The sequence below is a fragment of the Simochromis diagramma genome, unplaced genomic scaffold (genome assembly GCF_900408965.1).
Source record: "Simochromis diagramma unplaced genomic scaffold, fSimDia1.1 OVJJ01000603.1, whole genome shotgun sequence".
NCBI classification, from domain to species: domain Eukaryota; kingdom Metazoa; phylum Chordata; class Actinopteri; order Cichliformes; family Cichlidae; genus Simochromis; species Simochromis diagramma.
Window position 1 is genome coordinate 15442004 of NW_024387414.1, and position 23349 is coordinate 15465352.

General features: G+C 39.6%; 2 protein-coding genes across 3 annotated transcripts; one reads left to right on the forward strand and one right to left on the reverse strand.

The window, feature by feature from the left end:
- The first annotated feature begins 623 nt into the window (after positions 1-623).
- depdc7a (DEP domain containing 7, paralog a) lies at positions 624-11449 on the forward strand. 2 transcript variants are annotated; one of them, XM_040010849.1, is made up of 9 exons: positions 624-3716; positions 5912-6374; positions 7996-8102; positions 8223-8415; positions 8904-9124; positions 9251-9393; positions 9471-9596; positions 9744-9822; positions 9936-11449. In XM_040010849.1, the coding sequence occupies exons 2-9, from the start codon at positions 5920-5922 to the stop codon at positions 10154-10156; spliced, it is 1545 nt and encodes a 514-aa protein (XP_039866783.1). In that variant the 5' UTR covers positions 624-3716; positions 5912-5919; the 3' UTR covers positions 10157-11449. The 2 variants fall into 2 exon arrangements, with proteins under 2 accessions (XP_039866783.1, XP_039866784.1); XM_040010850.1 differs by lacking the exon at positions 624-3716 and adding an exon at positions 3723-3983.
- Positions 11450-11680: 231 nt separating this feature from the next.
- Positions 11681-22334, reverse strand: cstf3 (cleavage stimulation factor, 3' pre-RNA, subunit 3). The gene is made up of 20 exons (XM_040010847.1): positions 22106-22334; positions 21404-21508; positions 21137-21232; positions 16326-16358; positions 15644-15741; positions 15498-15564; positions 15375-15409; positions 15167-15293; positions 14991-15068; positions 14717-14879; positions 14344-14453; positions 14095-14211; positions 13784-14002; positions 13585-13687; positions 13387-13456; positions 13093-13288; positions 12829-12979; positions 12614-12708; positions 12422-12482; positions 11681-12241 (listed from the first exon to the last, which is right to left on the reverse strand). Exons 1-20 carry the CDS (start codon positions 22130-22132, stop codon positions 12042-12044), a joined length of 2151 nt encoding a protein of 716 aa, XP_039866781.1. The 5' UTR covers positions 22133-22334; the 3' UTR covers positions 11681-12041.
- Between the last annotated feature and the right edge of the window lie 1015 nt (positions 22335-23349).

Sequence of the window (23349 nt, forward strand, 5' to 3'; positions counted from 1 at the left end):
ACAGCAGAAATTAGGTTTTCTTTTCGGAAGAATGTAAAACGGAAAAAAAAACGTCGGCCAATAGCGCTGTAAACAACGGTAGTCTTGTGCGTAACAAGCAAGCGAATAATGAAGAAAACAGATTTTTAGACGGGAAACTGTTGTTGAAGTACAGAGAGAGAGAGAGCTGTGCATCGTGGTCGAAGCAAAACAGCAAAAGTCAGAGTGAATACATGACGATGTTTATGTGAAGCGTAGTTTGGATCTTCTTTTGCTGCTGGTTCGGTCAATATTGTTTGGAGAGACCTCAAACTAACAGCTTTAGAATCAGCGCATAAAGGGCGTGAACACAAAGCGCGGACCCGCCGACAGATCAGAATCAGCGAGCTGTCGGCTTTCAGCCCCGACTGTGAGAAAGGCGACATCTAACTGATTCTGATCCGCGGGTTGCGCTGTGTGTTTAAGTCTTTGTGCAGAATCCGTGTTCCTGCTCTCATTTACTGTCTTAGCTGTTTGGTGGTTGTTGAAATTTTGTGAGATTTCACCTGAGATTCTGGCATTTCGGGCAAAATAAATTTATATTAAAAAATCGATTCAGGATTTTAATGAATCGATTTTACGTTATCCAAGCCAGAATCGATTTTAATCGATAAATCGATTATAAAAACCCACCCCTACTTTAAAGCATAGTCCATAAATTTTCAATAAAGTTAAGGCCAGGGCTTTGAGAAGGCCATTCCAGAAGCTTAATGTTAGCCTGCTCTATAAACCAGTTTTGATGTCAAAGTTCCAACCATCTTGCCGTTGACTTGAGGTGAATTTCAAGACTTTTGGAGTAGTTCTTCATTATTCTTTATTGTACCAGTGCCAATTGTAGCAAAACAGCTCCAGACCATGGTGCTACCACCACCATGCTTGATCGATGGTGCAGTGTTCTTAGGTTTGAAAGCTTAATGTTTCCTCCTCCAAACATACTTCTTGTCATTGTGACCTAAAGGCTTAATCTTTGTCTCAACTGACCATAAAATGTTTCTTCAGAAGGGATTTAACTTGTCCACGTGCGTGGCTGTAAATTTCATCTTGGAATCTGCAGTTGTTTAGTCATTCTAAGAGACCTTCCCAACTTGTGTAAATCTAATATTCTCCTCTTATAGAATACAGTTCATGGTTAAATATTAATCCAGCACTATCTTCTTGTTGTTGTTCTGGAACAAGTTTGGCTTGTTTGGAAGAGTTGCCAGGAGAAAGCCCCTTTTTGTTTAAAAAGTACGTGGCCACACAGCTTAGGTTTGCAAGTTGTATCTGAACAAACCACAAGAGCTCTGTCATACTGTTCTTTGAACAGATGAGACAAAGTGGAGATGTTTGGTGAAAATGTCCAGTGCCACGCCCGGCGAAAACCAAACATGGCATACCAACACAAATACAAAGTGCTGTAGAGTCGAATGTGAACACATCTGTCCCAGAACTAAAGTTTGCTGAAAGTGGGTCATGCAACAGGACAATGATCCCAAGCACAGCAGCAAATCTACAACACAATGGCTGAAAATTTAAAGAATCAAGCAGCTGCAATGGTCTGGTCAAAGAAAAGACATCAAACTGATTCAAAGGCTGTGATGGGATCTTGAGGAAGCTGTGAATAAACAAACCTCGATGAACTGAAGGAACATCGTAAAGAAGAGTGTGGTCAAATTACTCCCGAAATGAGGCATTGATAAAATTGTACAGAAAACAATTCAAGTTATTTCTGCTGAATGTGGTTCAGCAAGCTACTGAATCGCAGGCTGTACTTAGTTTTTCACAGAACTGTCTTCTTATTTGAATTAATTTTCTTGGAGAAAATTCCTAGGGGATAGTTTTGTTATCATCTTACCTGCATGACTGATAAGTGTGAAGGTGAAGGAGAGGGAAATATACAGGAGCTTCCAGGTAATTGGCGAATAACAGAAATGTAAATATTGCTTTGACCTTGCGGGTTAGAATTACTAATGGTGTTAACAAGGGTGCTTTCTCTGTGTCCGTCAGCCATCAGTGCTGGCATAAAACAGGTTTTACTGTTCAGCGCACTCTCAGCACTCTCGTAAACTGTCGTTAGTTTACAAAATACCAGCATATTTGACCGCTGTGCATGGGTGAAACCAGTTTCACCTGAATGAAAGTATATGTGCTCTTCATATGTAGATGTGTGATCACTGTATAAATCCACAATGGGAGACATGCTTTGCTAACACACATAATGCTCGATATTATACATTCCAAACCCGAGGTACAACAAGTGTGACCAACCAGTTTGGCACTACAGGCATCCCTGGTTTTCTTTTCTTATGAGCCAAGAATGTGAGGCAGGTATTTCGAGACTAAGCGTCATGGGTATTTTGTCAGAAAGACACAAGACGCGCACCCCCCCCCCCCCCCCCCCCGATATAACAAAAGCTGAGGCAGAGACTTGGTGTCAAGCCTGTAAAACATTGAATGTGAAAGTAAACAAGAAAACCAAAATGCATGTGTAAAGCAGCTCAGGTGGATGCATGAATAGGGGGTTCAAAACCACATCTGTCTATCTGCGCTTGATTAGAAGAAATGTAGGATCTATTGTGGGCACAGACTGGTCTCTGCTCATACCTGCTGATGAATAGCAACGTATTTCAAAATAAAAGATACGTAGAGCCCAGAGGACACTGATCGAACCGGTTTGCCTCGGTTGCATACCTCACTTGTTGCACCATACTTGTCTCTTGTGTTGATAATAATAGCTCTCTGCCTTTCAGTCTCCTTTCCTGCAAGTAATCGACATTTTGTCTAGGAAAGAACAAAGGCATCAGTTTAGAGTGTAGATTCTGAGTTCACAAAAACCTCTTCCTGCTACAGCTCATATGTGTTTGCTCTTGGGTGTGTAAGTATTTGTTTTTGAGATATTTAAGCTCGGTATATTCAACAGTACGGTGTTCACATGACCCCAAACGAGGTGGAATAGGCAGGTTTGCTTTTGACACTTGAGGTCCCTACAGTCCAACTTGTGGTGTCTACTGTTTTAGCAGTACATGGGAAAGGTCTCTCTCTCTCCCCCCCCCCCCCCCCCCAAAAATGTCCTTATTCTTAAATTAGAACTTTATCCTGAAAAAATGTTTAATATCTTCCCATCTTCCTGGGAACAGCAATATCTGCAGGTGTTTATCAGGCCAGATTTACTTCCTCTGTAGGCTTTTAGGGTGTGACCTAGTAAGTAAAAGGTTATGTGAAAGCTTCCTAGATGCTGGAGCATTACTTGAAAATGAAAGGCATTTACTGTAACTCCAGATTGCACCAGTCAGGGAGGTTTTTTTTATAAGCACCTTTGCAGATCACACTGCATCCTATTATAATGACCAAATCTATGATAAAATAATTAAAGCTAACGCCGATAGTGAGACCTTGTTTGATTGTAACAGTGGTAGTAATCGCTTGCCTTCCATTTATTTAGTTTCAGTTGGTGGAGATAAGCGTAAAAAAAAAATGTAAGATGCAAAATAAGGTACTTAATGCGCCTTTGTTAAACTTCAGGGAAACAGTGAGAGCCTCGTTATCACGCTGGGAAGGCGGTGATTGGGTCATGAATAATGTATCGGGGTGGGAGGAGACAGTTTCGGCGTTGACTGTAGTTTAGTTGCGAGCGTCACGGTGTGTATTGAAGACCGGGACATGGTCTGAATGGCTTTCTTTACAGTCACTGGAGGAAGTTTTCGTTCATCGAACACCAGGTAAGATCGATTTAACTACTTCACGTACTTCACCAAGCCAGATGTTACTTTTTTTGTGCGTGTGGTAAATATATTGTTGCAATCTGAGGAGTTTCCTTACTTAGGTTTGTAATCTGCGTTATCGACATGTGTCTTTTAATCCCAATTTAATGTCGATTTCATGGATTTTACGCACTCCGTGCGTCTGGAGCAGGAAAGAAATCAGAAAGCTTGATTCAGTGAAGTCGAATCGTTTTGAAAAATGACAAACCACGGTTAATCTTTACAGTAAGTATACTTTTAAAAGGAGGATGACCTTCATGAATTCCAGCCTATTTTTTATGCTCTGTTAACTCTTCAGAGAATGAGTTAATAACTGATAGGTCGCAACTTTTTTGGGACAGTTTGACATTTGCTCAGTGTAGCAGCAGGTGGGGCAGTGTTTATGTTAAAAACAGCGGGTAGAAGAGGGTATTTTGTGTGGACGTGGGCCAGCGTCTACGATGTGGATTCCAATCCATAGGGGCCAAAAAGCCAAACGGGGTTCAGCCATAGCGTGTTCATGTTGTGCCCTGAAGCTTGATCAGTTAATCTTACTAGTCACAACATGTTGGACGAATGAAGGAATCTGCCACAGGCTATTAAGAACCTGCTGTTTTAGGTCTGATGGTGCTGCACTGCTTCTCATCTTAGGCCTCTTTTTAAGCATTGGTCCTCTTTCTTATTTAAAAAAAAAAAATCTAAAAAATCTAAATCTTTTCCCTTTACTGCAGTAGGAACACCTGCATGACCCAGCATTCTCACGAGGGAATGATCACAGTGCTGAATGCTCCCTGTGCGATTATTTACCGCCACTGATGTGTACAAACAGAAGTGCACTATTATCCTGAGCTGAAATGCAGACCTGACACTCCTTGCATTCTTCCTTTTTATATTATTATTATTATTATTATTATTATTATTATTATTATTATTATTATTGTTGTTGTTATTATATAGAGAGGACAATAGTCATAGGGAAGGTGACTGGGGTCAACTATGCAAACAGGGCTCAAATCTCAACCTGGCGCAAGCAACAAGAGGTGACAGAGCACAGCCTGTTCCCAGGATTGCTTTGACCCATATCTGACCTCCCACTTTTTTCTTTTCTTTTTAACGAGCATTAATAGAAATTGATCAAATCCGAATTTACTGTGGTAATCCCGCTAATCCAGGGACCCCTGAAGGGATTCTCCAGATGGTCTTGCTGCAACTCCTAAATCAAGGATTTCATTGTGATAATGCAGCTCTTTCCTTTTGCTAATTACGCTTAACAAAAAGCATGGTAAATCTTTAAAAAAAAAATTGTCTTTCATTGGGAGTTTACATTAATTTTTGACTGTCGTGTGCATAGTATGGATTTAAATCTTTTCTCTGTGTCTTAAAGTAATGAAATAAACATTTCAAATCAGTGCCTCATCGCCCTGTTATGTTCCTATTATGCATACAAACCTTTGCAAGGTGTTCTTCCTTGAACAGCTGCAGCCCCAGTTGTTCTTTCCCGATATGTAAATCTGCACTGAGGACAGTTTCTTCTCTCCCAGAGGAAGAAGTGGTTTGACGTAGCTGTATGTCATTAGGAAACAGATCACCGAGATTAGCGGGCACACACTTCTCTGTGTTCTCAATGAGCTGTTGTATCTTTAAAAAGAGTGGGAGAACATCTGCTTGCCGCTGTATTGTTCCCAAGTGCTTTTCACATTCCAGTTTTACAGATAGGTCAGTAATCATTTTTGTCATGTTGTGCTATCATAACATGGAGTCTGGCTGTTGTTGTCAGTTCCTGATTTATGGCACCTGGCCTCAGCGAGCCTCTCTCCGATTCACTCCTAACATTTGCTCAGCAGGCTTTAAATGTTTCCTGTTGTGAGATAAAAGCCACACCAACATCTCAACAAGGCTAGCTCTGCTTTCTTTCACCAGTCTGGCTTGTGGTGGATGACACAGTTTTTTGTTTTTGTTTTTTTTTCTTTCCAAAGACAAAAAAGGAAAGACCCAACAATCAAACACAGAACAGGAAAGAAGATTTGTTGACAAACTGCACGATCAATTGTTGAAGATGTGGTAGTAGTTAGTAGAACATGGGTTAGGCTATCTGGAGTGAAAGAAAACTCACAATATCATCATTAATCATTAGTCACAGCTTTCTAACACTTTCTCTTGACTCCTTCCATCAGAACGAGGCATGGCTGGGAAGCCTTTCCGAGCCACCTACATCTGGACCAGCATCATTTCAAATCTGCATACTCGCGTGGAGGTCAAGCGTCGGCGTCACAACCTGAAGTCTTACCATGACTGTTTCTTGGGTTCAGAGGCAGTGGATGTGGTGCTGGCACACATCACCCTCAACCGTTTTTTTGGAGATGAAGCAGTACCCCGCTATAAAGCTGTCAAACTTTGTCAGGCGCTCATGGACTCAAGGGTATTTGAGCCGGTGGGAATTAAAGTATTTGGGAAGGAAAAGAAGAAAACTACATTTGAGGACAGCAGTTTCAGTTTATACAGGTTCCTGAGTCCAGAAAACAACTCGTCTTCTACGCTGACTGGCACCAATTCCCTTTCCACTAATACCATTGAGAGTGGCTATGACTCACCGAGCATTGAAAGAAACACGAAGGGCTATAGTCCTCTACGGGAAAGGTACAGACATAAAGTAACTATTTTAGATGTAATCTGTGATTTGCTTAGCTCTCATTCCTTTAAGGTAATTGTTAAATCCAGTTTAGCTTCAGATAGTAAGATTTCTAAAAACTGGTTTGGCATGAACAAAAGGTTTTAGAGTCAGAACATTAAGTCATGCATTGATTTCACAAATTTTCAGTTTCAGTTGATAATTTTCAGTTAATGCTTTTCCCCAAATCTAGTATTTTATAAATAATGATTAGGTAGATATAAATCATACTGATTTATCTCCCAAGTATTTGATTTGTTTTCAAATTGAGGGTTTGGACTGGAATGGTACTAACATGGTGCTTTTCTGCTCGTATTTGAGCACTCAAAGCGCTTTCCTACTGCAAGCCTTATTCACCTATATTCATATAAGCGCCTTGTTCTATCCCTAAGCAGTTTTGACATAACAGTCACACACTCACACTTTGATCGATGTATTGGGAGCAACTGTCCAAGGATACTTTGACACCCTAAACCATCAAGCTCTCAGTCAGTAGCCAACCTGCTTTACCTCCTGTGCCACATCCATAATGGCGTGATTGTCTGAATACTGAAAATAAAGCTGAGCACAAAAACAGAAAACGGGTGGAATGATTTGCAGGCTAGTATAGATCAAGTTACGACCATCATCAATCAAGGTGTTATGTTAATATGTCAGACCTCTTTTATAACATGCACAACACTAACTTCTTGGGTGACCTCCCAATTGTGACTCACTTTTGAAACACAAAATTGTACATTTTATTGTTTAATTTATTTAAGCTTTATTTATCCAGTTAAATCACTGACATCAAGGATCTCTTTTACATGGGATATCTGGCCAAGATGAACGCACCACTAATGTATCAAAACAAACATCAGATTAAATTAACGATATAAAGACTTGCTCACATAAAACACTTGCACACATTCGTAAACTGTAAGGATTTCGATCAAACTTCTTCTTGGCTTCATCTCATCTGCCTCGGCTTGAAAGCATATAAACAAATATCGCGGTGAGCATTTAAACTTTAAAATTTCCTTTACCTTGATGCTGGAGAGTTCAGAGTTTTACAGAGGCTGTTAGGATAGCAAAGGTTGGCAGAATGCATTAAGCATACGGGCTAACGCATGGCCTCAGCACTTTGTGTTTACACTCTTTTGATCTCTTTAAAATCTGATGTTGTTGTGGGAGGGACAGACATGGGCAGACAGCAGGTCTGATGGCTGTAATGAGAGATGAAAGATTCAAAGGAACCATATGCTGTTTTAGTGTTTGGACAAGGCTTTTGTTATTTGCAGCATGGGTTAAGTCAGTCTTAATAGGTATAATTTAAACAAACAGGGAAAACAGTGGCTTTTGTTTAATGGAAATCCTGTTTGTCCTATTTAATTTCAGTCAGAAATGGCTCATATTTGCAAAACGCTTATTTGCAAAATAAGCATTTTTTTAAAAATGAAATATGCACAATCAAAACAGCAGCAAACTGTGATTGAATCAGACATACTCCATAAAACATTTGTTTACTGATGCCACTTCTCTTCCTGTAATATGTCTGTTTATTTTGCCTCCTCTGTTTTGACTGATTGCTGCCATTACGCAACTCTGCAGGAAAGAAGCGCAAACAACAGACAAATCACTTGAGGACGTGCTGGGAAACCTCAACCTCAGCTCGACGATTACCCCTCAGATGATCAACCTCGGCCTCTCGCAAGAGCGTAAGTTGCTTTCTGTCTTTGATGAGCGTGACATAAAACAGGCGTCCTGTTGTCACGCTGAACATGACTCAGCATTCTCGACGTGTCTGTGTATTTGTGACTTATATGGTGTTTTCACAGTTGTAGATGAAGTGTGGCACCAGCAGGCAGTGTTCAGACTGTTGCAGTTAATAGAGCTCCCCCTGTTGGAGAGTTTGTTAGAGGGTAAGGAGACATCGAGGCGTGCCCTACATGGCATGGACAGCGACCCGGACCTGTTGTATACATCAAGCTACCTAGACAGAGAGGTTCTGAAGGCCTTCAGTGAGGCTCAGTAAGTCCACTCATTTTTTCTTCTTCTTCGTTTTATAAACGTTGATCAATTCACATGAGTGTTTCTGGTGACCTTTGTTAGACTTTAAGACCTTCACGCCACGCCTCACCAGATTAGCTGGTCTGCTGATACTCATTTTCTGCTGCTCTGCAGATGTAGAATGTGTATAGAATGGCACAGCATGTCTATTTGCACTTGTCCTGCTCTTTAACTTAAAGAAAAGCGCTCACCAATTGACCACTGCTTTTTTTTATTTGGTAGTAAAATTATGTGGAGGTGTAGAGATAAGAGTCATCGTAATAATGGTTATTCATTGGAACTGTGTAGTGTCCCTGCATTTACATGTAGTAGTTATATGCACACCACAAAACTGCAAAACCTCAGTTTGACTTCAGACTGCCTTGAACTTTGTTTATTAATTCTAATAATAAAGGCCAAATTTCAAATTCACATATAAATATTAAATCATAATACTTTCCTCTCTTCAGGGCTGATGAGTGGATGTCAGGAGCAGTGGACTGTCTGGAGTTTCTGCCTGATGACCTGGTGGTGGAGATCAGCCGAGGTCTGGCCGCCTGTGGAGACGACCTGATCCGGTGTAAAAGACTACTGTATCAAGTCCTGACTAAGCACTACGGACACACACAACAGCCACCTCTGCTTAGCAACCAAATTTTCGATATCCACTGCGGCATTTCCGAACTACTCGGTATGAGAAGGCTCTGTCAGATCTTTTGTACAGATACAAGTTTACAGTGATAGATGTGAATCAGATTTTAGGTTTATGCAACTGTATCCCTGCATTTCTAATGCAAATTTTGTGCTTTATCGACAGTGAACGGGAAGCGAGAGCAAGCTGTGGAAGCGCTCCAGCTGAGCCTGAAGCTGCAGGACTCTCGCAGCAGGGAGGAGCTGCGTCGGCTCCTGAGATTCATGTCTGTTGCAGCCAAACCGGAGGAGGTCAAACTGCACAAAGAGGTCAGCGCTAAGGGTGTATCTTGTGGAAGTCTGTACATTTTTGCTGGCTTTTTACTAACCCTAGATAATTCTCCTAGATTGAGAACAGAATGGCAGTGAAAAGGTCTTTCTCACGTGCCATTGTCTACAGCAGAAGACTCTCCAAAGGAAAGGTGGACTTGATGGTTCTGTTCATGATGGATAACCACTGTGATCTGTTCAAAGTGAGTGTTTCCAGTTTGTCTCTTTGCTAGTGTGTGCCCAGTGTTGTAGGAGGGATGTTATCTTATGTCCTTTACAGCCGCTACAAACAAGTAACAGCATATTTGTTTGTAGGAGAAGTTATAATATTTTGCTGTCTCTCCCACCAGATTCCTGTCTCACTGCACAAGATGGTTAGTGACAGAATAACGAATATTGTGAAAGGGAAGGATCCAGATATGTTGACAGGTTTGCAGATTTTTACCCCTCACAGTCATCATTGCGTACATTCAGATATTTAACTGTTAACTGGGGGCATAAAGAGGAATTAATTTTTGGTTTTCTGTCTCTCTTTACTCCAGGATCAGCGTACTCAACAAGAGTAAGCACTGAGGTGTATTCACAAAACGCACGAAAAACCACTAAAGAGGAGCTCGTGTCTTTATTGCGGACAGTCCACGAGAGCCCTACGCTCTCTGATAAAGAAAAGAGACGGCTGCTTGGACAGTTTTATAAAGGCCATCCGGAGATATTCGTTCAGTACTTTGGAAATAAATTGTCCAGTATCAACATGTTACAATAATATTTATTAATTTAAAAAGACCATATACTATAAGGTAAAGAACAAAAAAGCCAATGCAATCCAGATGATGTGAAAACGTCCATGTCAGCGAGTGGATTTTATTTAGACTACTGAACGCAAATGTGAATCTTAATAATCTTAATTATTTAAGGAACTTGACATTTTCTTTTGGTGCAGGACGCTAACATGAAGTTTTAAATGAAACTGTTACTTTCCGAGAAAGACAAAATGAACCAAGTGTTCTTTAGTGATTCTCCCCCCCCCCCCCCTTTCTCACTGCAAACCATCTTGATGGCTTGATGGTTTGTAGCCAGAAAAGGGCAAATCTGCTTGCCAGATTTTTTTTTTTTTTTTTTTTTTAAAGATGTAAATGTTCCGTGTGTTTGTGCAATAGAAACAGTGTTACCAGTCAAAATGTTCTCAATGCGATGTACAGTATAGCTTTGTGTAAGTAACCCTCAAACGGAAATTTGAAACTGGAAATTTGAAAGTCTGATGTTGAACTGTAGTAAACAATAAGACGCATTCATGAGAATCAACCCTCTGGGTTTTTGTTTGTCGCATCACATCAACAAAACAGATGTTTGTGTTTTTTTTTTTTCTTTTGTAACTGAAAACCTTAGCTCCATTTTAGTGGCAGCTTCAATGCCTTTTAAGTAAGGTTCAATAAAACCCTCTGCACGAGACAAGGAAATTGCTTCCATATTTCTATGGAACACTATATAAACTTAAGAAGGATCTAAAATTTGTAGATTCCACACAAAATGTGTTTAACTGAAAAAAACAAAAACAAACGTAAATAATTTGCCACCAGAATGCTGAAAAACCCATCAGTGTTCCAGTTGTTAGTTTACTTTAACAAATTATTTTTGTTCAACAGACCGTTGCATTCATTTTTTTTATTACTTGACTGACAGTACTGAAATCTAATGTTGCTTTCAGCTGAGTTTAAGAGGAAATGTGAAACAGTTTTCATCCTGTTTGTTAAATAAGAAAGTGAATGGTTACGGAGTCCTGAGATAATTTGAAGCTAGAACACTAAATCACAAAACTAAAATATCTGTAATAAATTGAAACTACTAAAAGCTGTAAGAGAAGACCGACAACTACTTTACTTTATATGCGTTATTTGCATCATATGCATTGTTTTTGCTTCTGTAAGAATTTGTCTTATGGATTGGGCAGATTGTATGTTGCTAAAGAGCATACAAAGCTGTGCTAGGTAGAGAAAATTACCTTCTGAGCACCATGTGAAAACAAGCAGCTGGTTGATATTAAAAATGTTTGCTTATGTGCAGTGTTTTTGAATTTGTCATAAAATGAAGATCTGCTTGATAGTGACAGCAAAATGCTGCTAACCAACTAATTGTTTAAGTCTTTAGTTATTAAATTTATAGACAAAACATAGATTCTCCCACAAAAATTGTAAAGTTTTATATTGTGCCCCCTGCTGGTAGTTGTCACAATGAAGCGTTACTTCAGTTTCAAAGTCAACCCCCCCCCCAAAAAAAGAGCACAGTCGGGTTACTTCTTTCTCACTTTTATTGAAAGAAATTGTCTTTCCTCCAGTTATCTAAAAAAAAAAGGAAAGGGGAAAAAAGGAGCTTGCTTCCACTTTGCAATTCCTCATCAAACATTGCCAAAACTGGGAGGTGTGCCAAAATCAAAGGCTGAATTAAAAATTTTGTACAGTATAATGGTCAGTCTTTAAAAATAAGAACTGCTGACAAAACAAAAGCCACGAAAACACTCAGGTGCGCAGACTTTCTGTAGGTTTGTGTGTGTACACTGCTCTTCTGTACCAAAATCAGCTGATGTATAATCTGTCAGGTGGACATGTACATTTATCCTATAGGACCAGTGGTTAAAGATTACATTCTTTAGTTTATCGAATCCTCTTCTGTTGGCGTGCGCGGTAGATGTCGTGTATGGGAGGAGCGATCGCTCCTTTATCATCCTCCTCGTCTGAGTCTGCGTTAGGCCTCTTGAGTGACTTGGCAATAGTGTGGTTCTCCATGGATCCGTTGCCCTCCCCTCCTACATCAGGCTGTCTACCAGTGATCAGCTCTACAGCAGCATCAACAGCTACAAAGAGCAGGGGTAAAAAAAGAGACGCAGGTCAAATGAAAAGTACAACAACCTGTTAACACACAATTAGGCAGTGTAAAACAGCTGCTCTGTCACTACAGCATCCATCACCACAGCTTTTCTTCTAATGTGACTAAAAATAGAAGTTGTATGGATTCATCCTAAATGCAGACTTACTCTCAGGAAGTGTGCATCTCCTGAAAGTTTCCATGAGCTCATCCACTTGAACAAAGGGACCCTGCAGCAACAAACAATCACACACTCTTTTGAATCCAAGCAGCAAGGAGAGGGGAAAAAAACTGTTCCTAACATCTTTTATTCATTGCCAGTAAATATGAGCTTGATAAGTGTTAAGCTGCTGCTACTAACAGTGAAGCACGTAGGCGGAGGGAGCAGCTTCATTAGGATGACAGCAGCTGGGGGGACTGGGAAAACTCCACCAGGGACAGGGTGTAAACCTGGCGCTGCAGGGAGAAACACGAGAAGCTATGTCAAAGATGAATCCTTTCATGCTTTATGCAGCAGAGAGAGCAGTGGAAAGATGCATCGTGCTCGTAGGTTTACTGGATTTGAGGACTACGTACGGGCAAGGTGACGTGGCTGGAAGGGGATCATCTGATTTGTGTCTGGTTTGGGATACTCAGGTTTACGGTCAACTTCGTCCTTTAAAGCAGGTACAGAGGGTGCCACCACAGTCTCTGGGAGAAGTGCTGCCAGTTTGGCACGTGACACATCCTACAAACAAGACGCAGATACAAATGAAGTGTCAGTTCATGTCAGCAGAAAAGCTGGAATCTGCTTATTTTGTTGGAACAGGATACTGCGATGCCAAATGGGAAAACACACACCTTGTATCCAAGGGCCTTGAGCTCACTGGTGGAGCAGGGATAGAGGTCCATAAACTTGTATCTATCTACGAGTAAGGCCGTTTCTTTGCCCTCGTATTCATCCTTAAAGGCCATGAAACGCCTGCGCTCGACTTTCAGAATACTGGCTAGGTCTCCTATGTTGCTCTCGAAGGCAAGGAACCGGGCCCAGATCTCACTGAAAAAACAAAACACACATCACAGTTAATAAACATTGATATCGACAGTTATGACATAAACGTACATGTATGCAATTTATTCAATATTTGACATTACCCCGATTTTTCTGGTGATAAGCTTCCTGAGGTGAGGACACGTTCAAACAAAACCCTGGTGTTGTTATCCTCTGAAAGCCAAAAAAAACCCCTGATTATTTACAACAACAACAGGAGATGTTTTTGCATTACAAAGGAAGAAACTAAGACATCACTATTTCTTTGATATCAAAAGTAACCCACAGAACTTGTTACGTACCATTGAGGTGTGAGAGGTAATCGATATATGCAAGTATGTACTCTGGAATGTCGCCATACTTCTTCAAACCAAGCTCAAAAATTTTAAAGGCCACTGATTTATCCTTTTAACAAAAAAACAAAAACAACAAAAGCCCTTAGACGTGTATGCGTGAAAAACACACAGTTCATACACTACACATCTGATCGCGTGTTCTTACCTTGCTGCAGTAGTATTCCATGAGCGCTGCAGTGACGTACACATGATGACGTGTGCGTGGATCTTCTCTGGCTTTTTTAAAGATGGTGCGACCTGATTTGATGCCCTCGGCTCTCCTTGCAAACTTCATGTACTGGATGTAGACCAGTGTGGGGTCGATGTCTTCAATCGCCAACAACTTATTATAGATGCTGTGGACCTTTTCGTACTTCATGCGACTCTAAGACAGCAGAAAAGGAAATGTGCTGATAAGCCAGCGTGCCTCTTTCAGTCTGGGTTACAGAGTGTGCAGAGTTCGTAATGGACCCTCACCTCCTCATAGTCAGCAAAAGCAAAGTATAGAAGCATGTTCTTTTTCAGAAGAGTCCCGATGGCACGTTCATAGATGTTAGCTGCCTCATCGCTGAACAGCTTTGAGTTATTCATGTCCTGAGGGGTAGGGGGAGAAATACAGACTTATGGGACTGTTTGAGCTGAAGTTTGGCTTTATTTGAAAAATACTTAAGAGCCTTTAAACAAAAATGCACATTAAATTTCACAATGATAAGGTTCATCTCTCACCCCTTTCTCTGCCAAAAGTTTGCTGGACTGCTCCAGGTACTGTGCTGCCTCATACCATATGTCAGGATGGTGGCCCAGGACCAGCAGGCACTGTTCATAGGCAAACATCACTGCACCACAAAAAATAAGAGTTAGTGACTAAAATATTGGCTCTTCACCAGCTGAGGTTAAGCACATCTCAAGAATGCACGTGGAGAAAAGCGTCAATCCGCGCCCTCTAGTGGCTTCAATCCCACATGTCATGCATTACCCACTGACTACAGTTGAAAACGTACTAAAAAATTACATATCAGCATAACAACTGGAATTACAGTCCTCCCGACACAAACACAGAATAAGATTTACCAACAACAGCTTGGCCACAAGCAGTTACCTCTCTTTGTAATGAGGGTCTGGTCTTCTGTGCGCAGTGGGTTGCTTTTTTCCCACTGAATGTACTTCTTCCACATTTCCACCTGCTGTGCTTCCTGAGGGGAGTTCTGAGGTGGTACTGATGGTGCATTCCTGTCCAGCCCTTTCATCACTGTCTCATACTCCTGAAATATGGAAACAATATAGAAATCTGTATTAGCTTTATAATGAGAGTACACAGGACAAAGGACTGCACGTAGGCCTGTACATACTTGGGACACTGTGCAATATCTCACCTTAGCTACTCTCCTGGCATTCATGTAGTCTCTACTTCGATCCTCAATCATCTTTTTGGCCAAATGTACATTGATACCCTGTTTGTGAGACAGACAAGTCAGTCTACCAGTCACTCGGTACTCATGATGAAAAACCAAAAACTCCATTTAAGAGCAGAAAAAGGTGGACCACCCGCCTCTTCATATTTGCTATAATCTCTCCAGAGCTGTTCAATGTTGATCATAGGGTTCACGCAGCCTCTCTGGTACACCCGCCGTACTGCGGTGATTCGCTGGTTCTCTGCATATGAACCCACAGCCTCACTAATAAAACAAAAATTTCAACATTAAAGAGATGCTAAGAGAGCTGAGTAGCAATAAGGTCATGAAACAAAAATCACTTACACTCCCTTGAGGAAATTGATGTAATCCACCCAGATCTGAAAGAGTAACAGATAGCGGTTATGCAATAGTAGTTTAAAAAACACTCATACCATTAGTACAAATACATTGTTCAGATTTGCATACCTGATATGACATAATTTCCATGCCAATTTTATCCAAGGCAAAGTCATAAGCCTGGGCCATCTTCTCTCTGATGGCAAGAAGAAGAGGTGTAAAATTGTATGGCAGTAAATAAATGCTCAATAAAACAATGCAGCTTGTCATCTTACTTGTAGCTGGGAAGCTTTCCTTTGGTCTCTCGAACATATGAGAGGTAGCATTTCCACAGGTCGATGTGCAACACTTTCATTAGGCATCTCTGAAACAACTACAGGGGCCAGAAGATGTTAGACAACAAAGCAGATGGAAACACACTTTTATATGTCACATACAGTCACAACACTTTCTCCTAACTATCTGACTCTGGATGCAGATCATCTGTTTACAATGTAGCAGGACTGCTACATTTAAGGGCATGAAGTTAAACCCAGAACACCAGATTTGTTCATGTTCAAATCTTTGACCTAAAATGTATTTCATGTATATCAATTTATTTTTTTTAATTTAATAATTATAAGGGGGATAAATGTTGAAAAGCTTAAAGACATCTAAAGACACACTGCTAGTGTGGAAACCTAGTGAGAAAAATCCCCCAAAGTGTCATCAATTGAGTTCAAAAAGGCAACTAACCCACTTCTAACATTTCAAAGACTTATTATTGATTTATAAAATTAATATTTTCTATTTAATCACCATTTCCAGGTGTTTTTTTAATGGGTACTATAATTGTCTGTACGCATATTCCCTTTGAAACCAGAAACAATACTTAACTAGTGTATTTAGGAAGTCATACCACGCTTCCCAGATTTTAAAATTTCACTTTCAGATTTCACGAGTGAGGCGGACACTTACCTTTTCTACCTTGTCATAGTTTTTAGCCTTGATCTGAAAATAAGAGTGTAATGCAATGTTAATTTTCCTGTACTTTTATGGCTTATCGGAAACATGCATTCATGCAAATGTAACAACCATTCACAAACGCACGCACATACACGACCTCAAAGATCAACAAAGTGAAATTCACACAAGAATGACAAATTACTTTTAGAAAGGGGTTTATTTTCATTGTAGTTGCGCCACATTACCCAGGAAAAATACTGAAATTGGACTTCAGGCTGAGAAATCCAGTATTCAGAGAAAAAAAAAGGGCCCTTTTCCACATAGCTCAAAGCCTCAGGTGTGCTCGATCCATTAGTAAAAATTTGCAGCGATGAATTTCTTACGGCCTACTACAAATGAGCTGAAACCATCCTCCGGTACGTAGAGGTAAGGCTGTTATTTCTGTGGCATAAGCACTGTAGAAATGTGTAAGCACATCCATTTTATCCATAGTGCAATAATAAAAATTTGAAAAATGATTAGGGGGGGTGGGGGTGGGTGTGCTGAATTAGGCTTATGGTAACAAAAACAATAACGTTGCATGGCTACACTGACAAAGCAAAGGTCACTGCTATAACATCCTTAAGGAGGCTTAAATATGTAAAACGTCACAGAGATGTCATGAAATTATTAACAATGTCCTGACACTGCAGCTTAGACAGTTTACAGATTAATGTTAATATTTACACAGAAATGTGGACCAAATTCTAAACTAGTTGTTTTTGTGCGACCTATTAAACAAAAATACTAAGACTGCAACGTTCCTATGGCTGTAAGGCCCAATGTAACTGCACTGGTATGTACAAAAGCCATTTTAGACCTACAAGAATAACATTAACATAAAAGATTTCAAGGTCAACTACAATTAATTAACGGTGGAATTCAATTTTCAAATTTTTTCAGTCATTAGGAAATGTCTTAAGGCGCTTAAGAAATAACCTACACTTCCTACTCTTTAAAAAAAGAACAACAAACCCAGACATAAAGCACCAGTAAACCTTTAATAATAAAAGAGGAAGAATACAGTGACATTTAAATCTTTGAACAACTCTTCAAAACCTCTGTTACTGTTACTCCGAAAAATATGAAGATAAATAAATACTGTTAAATAGGAAAAAATAGGAAAAGTTGCAAAGGTGTGCAGCAACTTTTGCATGCGACAAAACTTTTCTTCGAATATAAATGTTGCTCAAGAAACAATAAAAATCTAGGGGACAATTATATCACCACATCAGATTTTGATGAAATATTCAAGTTAAAAATCCTTGACCACCAAACACTGTACTTTGTTGATAAAAAAATGAGATCATAAACTCTTTAATGGCCAGCTTAATATCTATCGATCTATCTATGTATATAGTAAAGTAAAACGTTAGTTATTTAAGCAAGCTTTGACATAGGAATAGAAATGGCATAAGATTTAATACTAGAATGTCTAAGCTTTCTGAAATGTAGTGTATTTGGTTGGGTTACTTGCTGAAAGGGTTAAGTGTGAGAGAATCACAGGTAGCTTTGTCAACAAAAGCTTTTACTAGAGCTGATGCAAATCCTGTTTTTGCGTAACACTGGAACAGAGAAGTTACATAACGTGCACAAATTACACTGCAGTGATGTTTTGTTTGGATGCATCTGCCTAGGTGGTTGCAGAAAAGCTCCTCCTGATATTTAACATGCCACATCCCTTTTCGCACTAAGTTGCATCATCGCTTCAAGCACAAAATTCTACTTGAGATGACTTGCTGCAACACACCCTTTTGTTAATGATTTAAAGCTTACTATCAGCTTACTTTAACTGAAAAAAAATGGAACGATCATAAGAAAAACATGAATATAATTAGACAAACAGCTTAAAGTAGAGAAAGCACTTCAAGGCAGAAGATTAGTAAAGCCACATAATTTCTATTAAAAAAAATTAAACGCAACTTCTCCACTATTTGTTGAAGATAACTACACTGAACTTTCCTTGAGGTGACCTAGTTTCTGAGAAATGCAATCAAAATGGTCCTAATGTATAAGAGTGCGGATTTTCTAAGTTTCCAATTTTTGAGGTCCACCATCCAACAAATGAATACAGTACTGGCTGCTATCTTTCAACACTGCTGTTAAGGTAGCGCAAATCTGCAGTTCATATGTGAATACACAGTAGCTCAACTGCATTTAGTTCCCATAGTCATAAAGGTTATACAGGAGGATCCACTCTGAGAGAAAACAAGACACGAACTTAACAAACGTAGGCACACTTTACCCTGTTGTTTCCTCCCAAAACATTTTTATCCATCATAGCACAGGCTGCTCATACTGTATAACTCAAACAAACAAGTTAATGCACCCTGAAGGAAGCCCAAAGTAAGTTAGCCCCATTAAGCTCTTCTTACAAACTGCGTGTAAAATATTTTAGTAAGGGTACAAAATATAGATAAACCTCAGTCTAACAGTTAAAAACAGCTGGTTAGTCTCACTATACAGTGCCTATATTAATCAGACATAACTTTGTATTTTGATCAATGTGCTGCCTCAACATAAACCCAACTGAGCCGTGGTCTCTAAAACTAGGTCTTCAAAAGTGGTGAGTTATGAAGAAGACATGCTATGATCTGCACAGAGCAAATGAGGTCTTTAGAAAATGTGCCTAACACACACACACAAAAGAATTTTGCATCGACTTTAAGTGAAGAAGACTATGACGATTTTTGACTACTTAACTCTTTAATTTTTTAAGTTGAGATCATCCCCCACATACTTACCACACAGACTTTCTTTCTACATTATCATAAAAAAAAATAAAAATACATATCTTACTAACACATACATCAAACTACGATAGTATAAAAAGGCCTTCTGTTGCTGGGGGGGAAAAAAAAAAAACTTTGTCTTAGTTATTGACTGTTATTTCAGCTAACAGAAGGCTTAATGCAAGTATGCCGGAATAAAAACTGGGTTTGGGGTTTTGGAATTAACTGTTTGGTGGGGAAAGAGGACTAAACAACGTGGGTTTAAAAAAACAAAAACAAAACAAACTTTAAAAGTATTGTATAAGATAAGATTCAAAAATCAGCTTTATTAGTCGAGCATGCTTATCCATATAACAAATCTGACACTTGCTTAGAGCTCTTCCCTGCCATCTTCTGTTGCTACTAGCTGACCTCTAAAACTACACACACTAAAAGCTTAGTTAACTTGAAATGCAACATTTTTTAATGTCAGTACTGTTTACATTTTATTTGCTTTGCATTTTATTGTAAATGTTATTATGTATAGGGGAAAAAAAAAAAAAATCAGTCTGCTGTCATGTCTTCTGCAGGTCCGCAGCTTTGTTTAAAGCTGACAGTAGATGGTGGATCTACTATTTGTTTAAAATTTATAATTACTTTCCTGGTTTAAAAAATGGATCCTAAGCAAACATCTAAAGTTAGAAACCACATATGTTCAAGTTTTGTTTTTTTAAATAAAGCGACTTTAAATAAAAATATTGTTTACGAGTCAAGCTTCCAGACAACAAAAAAAAACAAAAAGGCACCAGTGATGTGTAGATGCAACTGTTTTATTTTAACCCTCTAGCTTGTCTGCAGCAGATTACCAAGCAATAACCCAATAATAACAGTAATAGTAGACAACTCTTTAATAGCTTGCTGTTGATATTTTTAGAGGGCCTAAATAGTGTGGACTTTAACAGTGATGCTTTACTGATGCAAATTAAGGAAATTGCTACTGGTCGTTTTAGAAAAGACTAGTCTGTTTAGAAAAGCACAGCTCCCCCTGTATTTCAGTGTGTGAAGACCAGGGGTGGACACATGGGGGTGATGTAACTTCACACAGGGAAGAAACCCCCTCAACCAGCCAACTACAGCCACTAGAACCTCAAATAAACCCACATTTGGTGCACAGCACAAAAGTAGCAAGTCTCCAGAAGGCAGGAGTGGCCTTTTAACTGGAAACTAAAGTCTGATGATTTGGTGCAACTTCCTGTGTAACTTTTGGAAAGCACTGGTTTAAAATCAGTTGCAGTCATCTTCTGCAAAGGTGAAGGGCATCAAGGTTATTTTATTGGGTTAGCAAAAATTATTTGTTTGGGGAGGGGGGGGGGGGAATAAAAAGTCATTCTATCAGTAGCAGCGAAGCCTGTTGATGGCATTGAGGCAATAGGGTCGCTTGTCTTCAGGAGGAGTGGGGAGAAAGAAAGGGCCACACAGTTAAAATGTTTTTATACAGTTACCCAAAAGAAATGACACAGGAGGCAATAAATTGACACAACAAGTGAATAAAAGGCTAATGCACTCCAATACTATTAAAATAGTTTTAATACTGTTGCAGACCAAACATGCAACAAATGCACTTTACCCCATTAAAAAATATGGCGCAGAAAATGTGTACTTTAAAATCCTGGGAACATAAGAAGAATTTTGTGGAAAAGATACTGTTAGAACTAATTCCCCCTTTGTTTGAATTTTTAAAAAGGCACAACTCTTAAGAAGTCAAGCAAGAGCCTGGGAAATATAAAGCGTTTCACATCATTCTTCACACATGTTCAATCCATGTCCTTCAGGTTTAAATCACTTGTTAATCGTGACTGTTGATGGCAATCTTGTAATGAAAACTACAAAATTTAGGACCAATAGTTCCAGCTGAAGTAGGCAGGCTCAGCGATCCAAAATAAGAGTTGCGACTTTATTGGTCATTAAAGTAAGACAGTTTGGTCGTGTGAAAATCACATTGTTGATCATTTGAGGAAAAAACAAAAATCCCAGCCATGCACACTAAATAAAATTAAAAACAAAAGTCTTAACCTCAGCTTCAATGTATAGCTTCCAGAATCTGCCAGAACTTGGGAACTGTGAGACAAGTCGCTCATATGTCTTCCTTGCTTTGTCTATGGGTTGGTTCTAAAGAAGGAAAATGCATTGACACCTCACACTATTTAACATATCAAAAACCAGTCATGGGAAGAAAAGATTTTATGGCTGCTTTGTATTCTAACAGTTTATAACCCAAGCCCAACCACCCTTATTCCCCAGTTTCCTTAACCCCAGGAATACAACTCTGTGTCACTAAACCTGTGCTTCTCGAATCAGAATGCTCCATGCGTCAAGGTCATATGGGTTTTCTTCCAACTTCTTCTCTGCCTTCTTCACCTTCTCAGGGATATATTCTGCTGCTGCCTGCAAGACAGCACAAAGGCACAGGGACAACATAGTTATGCCTCTGAATAGTGCTGGGGAACAACTAATCTAAGGGCCAAGCGCTAAGTGAGGCCCATCCTGAGGCTTAGAACATACATAAGTAGGTTTAGTATTCTATGGTAGTCAATAACAGAATAACTGGCTACAACACTGCAGGTAGAGAAATTTACGAATATTTGGGTGGTAATTCACATTACAAATACAGAACAATGTCCAATTAGCTGGCATGTTAACTCCTTTTACGTGGCGCGACTAAGACTACATTCGATTAATGTGTACTAATAGATTATAAAAGTGTTTAAATTAACTCAATTGGTTTAACAACAAGCGTTAAGTCGCGACTTTACTACAAACGCTTATACTCAATATGGCGAACGACGAGCTAAACTTGCAGCTTTCAGTCGTAACCCAAACATACATATCTGCTACTAGTACTAGCTAAAATCGACGTAGAATAAGTCGAAACATAAGCAAATACTACCGCTTTGTCAACTTGCTAACATTATCCAAAATAACACGGTGTAAATCATGCATTCTTTTCAGCACGGGTTAGCTTGACCCGCTGCGTGTAGCTACCTGTTCGGCCGTTGCCTCCGTCGACATGGCTGGAAGAGTAACCTAGGTTAGAAATGTCTTTATCAATTGTGTGAACACTCAAAGAATAACGCGATGGCACGTTTTTAAAAACACTTCGTAATCGGCATAGCTTCAAAGAACACGATCACATTGCCATCAAGCAACTAGCCGCTCAACGGCTCGCCGATGTCTTAAAATGGCGTGACACTGGTGTTCCGCTCCGCCAGTGGCAACAACAATAACAGTTCCGGCGCGAGTCCTTCAAAATAAAGCGCCGATCTCTACGAAAGCGAGTTTGACAGTGTGCCCTTTGCCCTGCTCCTCTGAGTGCAGTTTATCTAAAGTTACATTGTATGTTCTGTACACTACATTGTGTAAGAAAAATGATTTACACGATTAAAACTATAGTCTATTTGCATTTCTTCAAGTTTATTATTTTTTAAAATAAATAAATAAATAAATAAAATACCACGAAATTCTAAATGTGCCTTGTAAATTATGTTTTACTGTGATGTGCATCTGCTAATGTGCACTCAGGTGATTCCTATGCGACTGCAAACCCGTGTTACAATTTTGACCTATAGGCGGCCTCTAGTAGTCAGTCAGTTTACAAATACTGACTTGTACCTTGACCCCTAGGCTTATTAATCCTTTTTGTGTAGATAAAAATACATACATAAATTAAAGAAAATCCGTTGTTTACTGAAATTGCAGAAAATATGGCAATCAGTAAAACAAAGCTTGTTTTGTGCTGCAGACTGCTGGCCACCTCACTGGCCAATAGGGGGAGACAAACGATAACCATCGAGAGCGCGCACTTTCATATAACCGTCTGGCAAAATCCAAGCAGACCAAAGCAAAAGACCACGGAGCCAGTTCACGAGTAGACTGCTACCTTTTTTTTTTTTCTTCTTCTTCTTTCGTCCATACAAACTATTTCAGTAACAGCAACGCCGTGTTCGGTCTTCAGTGCTAAAGGAATTTATATACGGGGCCTTCTGCACATGTGGGTTCTTCTGATTACCCCCATTATCATCCCAGCTGTGTTTACCCAAGATAAACCAAGTTAGACAAGAGGTGTTCACACCTGTTTTCCAGCTGACCGGGCAGGCTCTGTGATTTGTTGTGTGTGACTCGGGTGAGGACAGATGAGGACTGACAAAGACAAATGCCTTTTGGTGGATTACATTATAGCTGGTCGACTCAGACACAAGGGGCTTATGGGCAGCTTTTTTGCCAGCTGG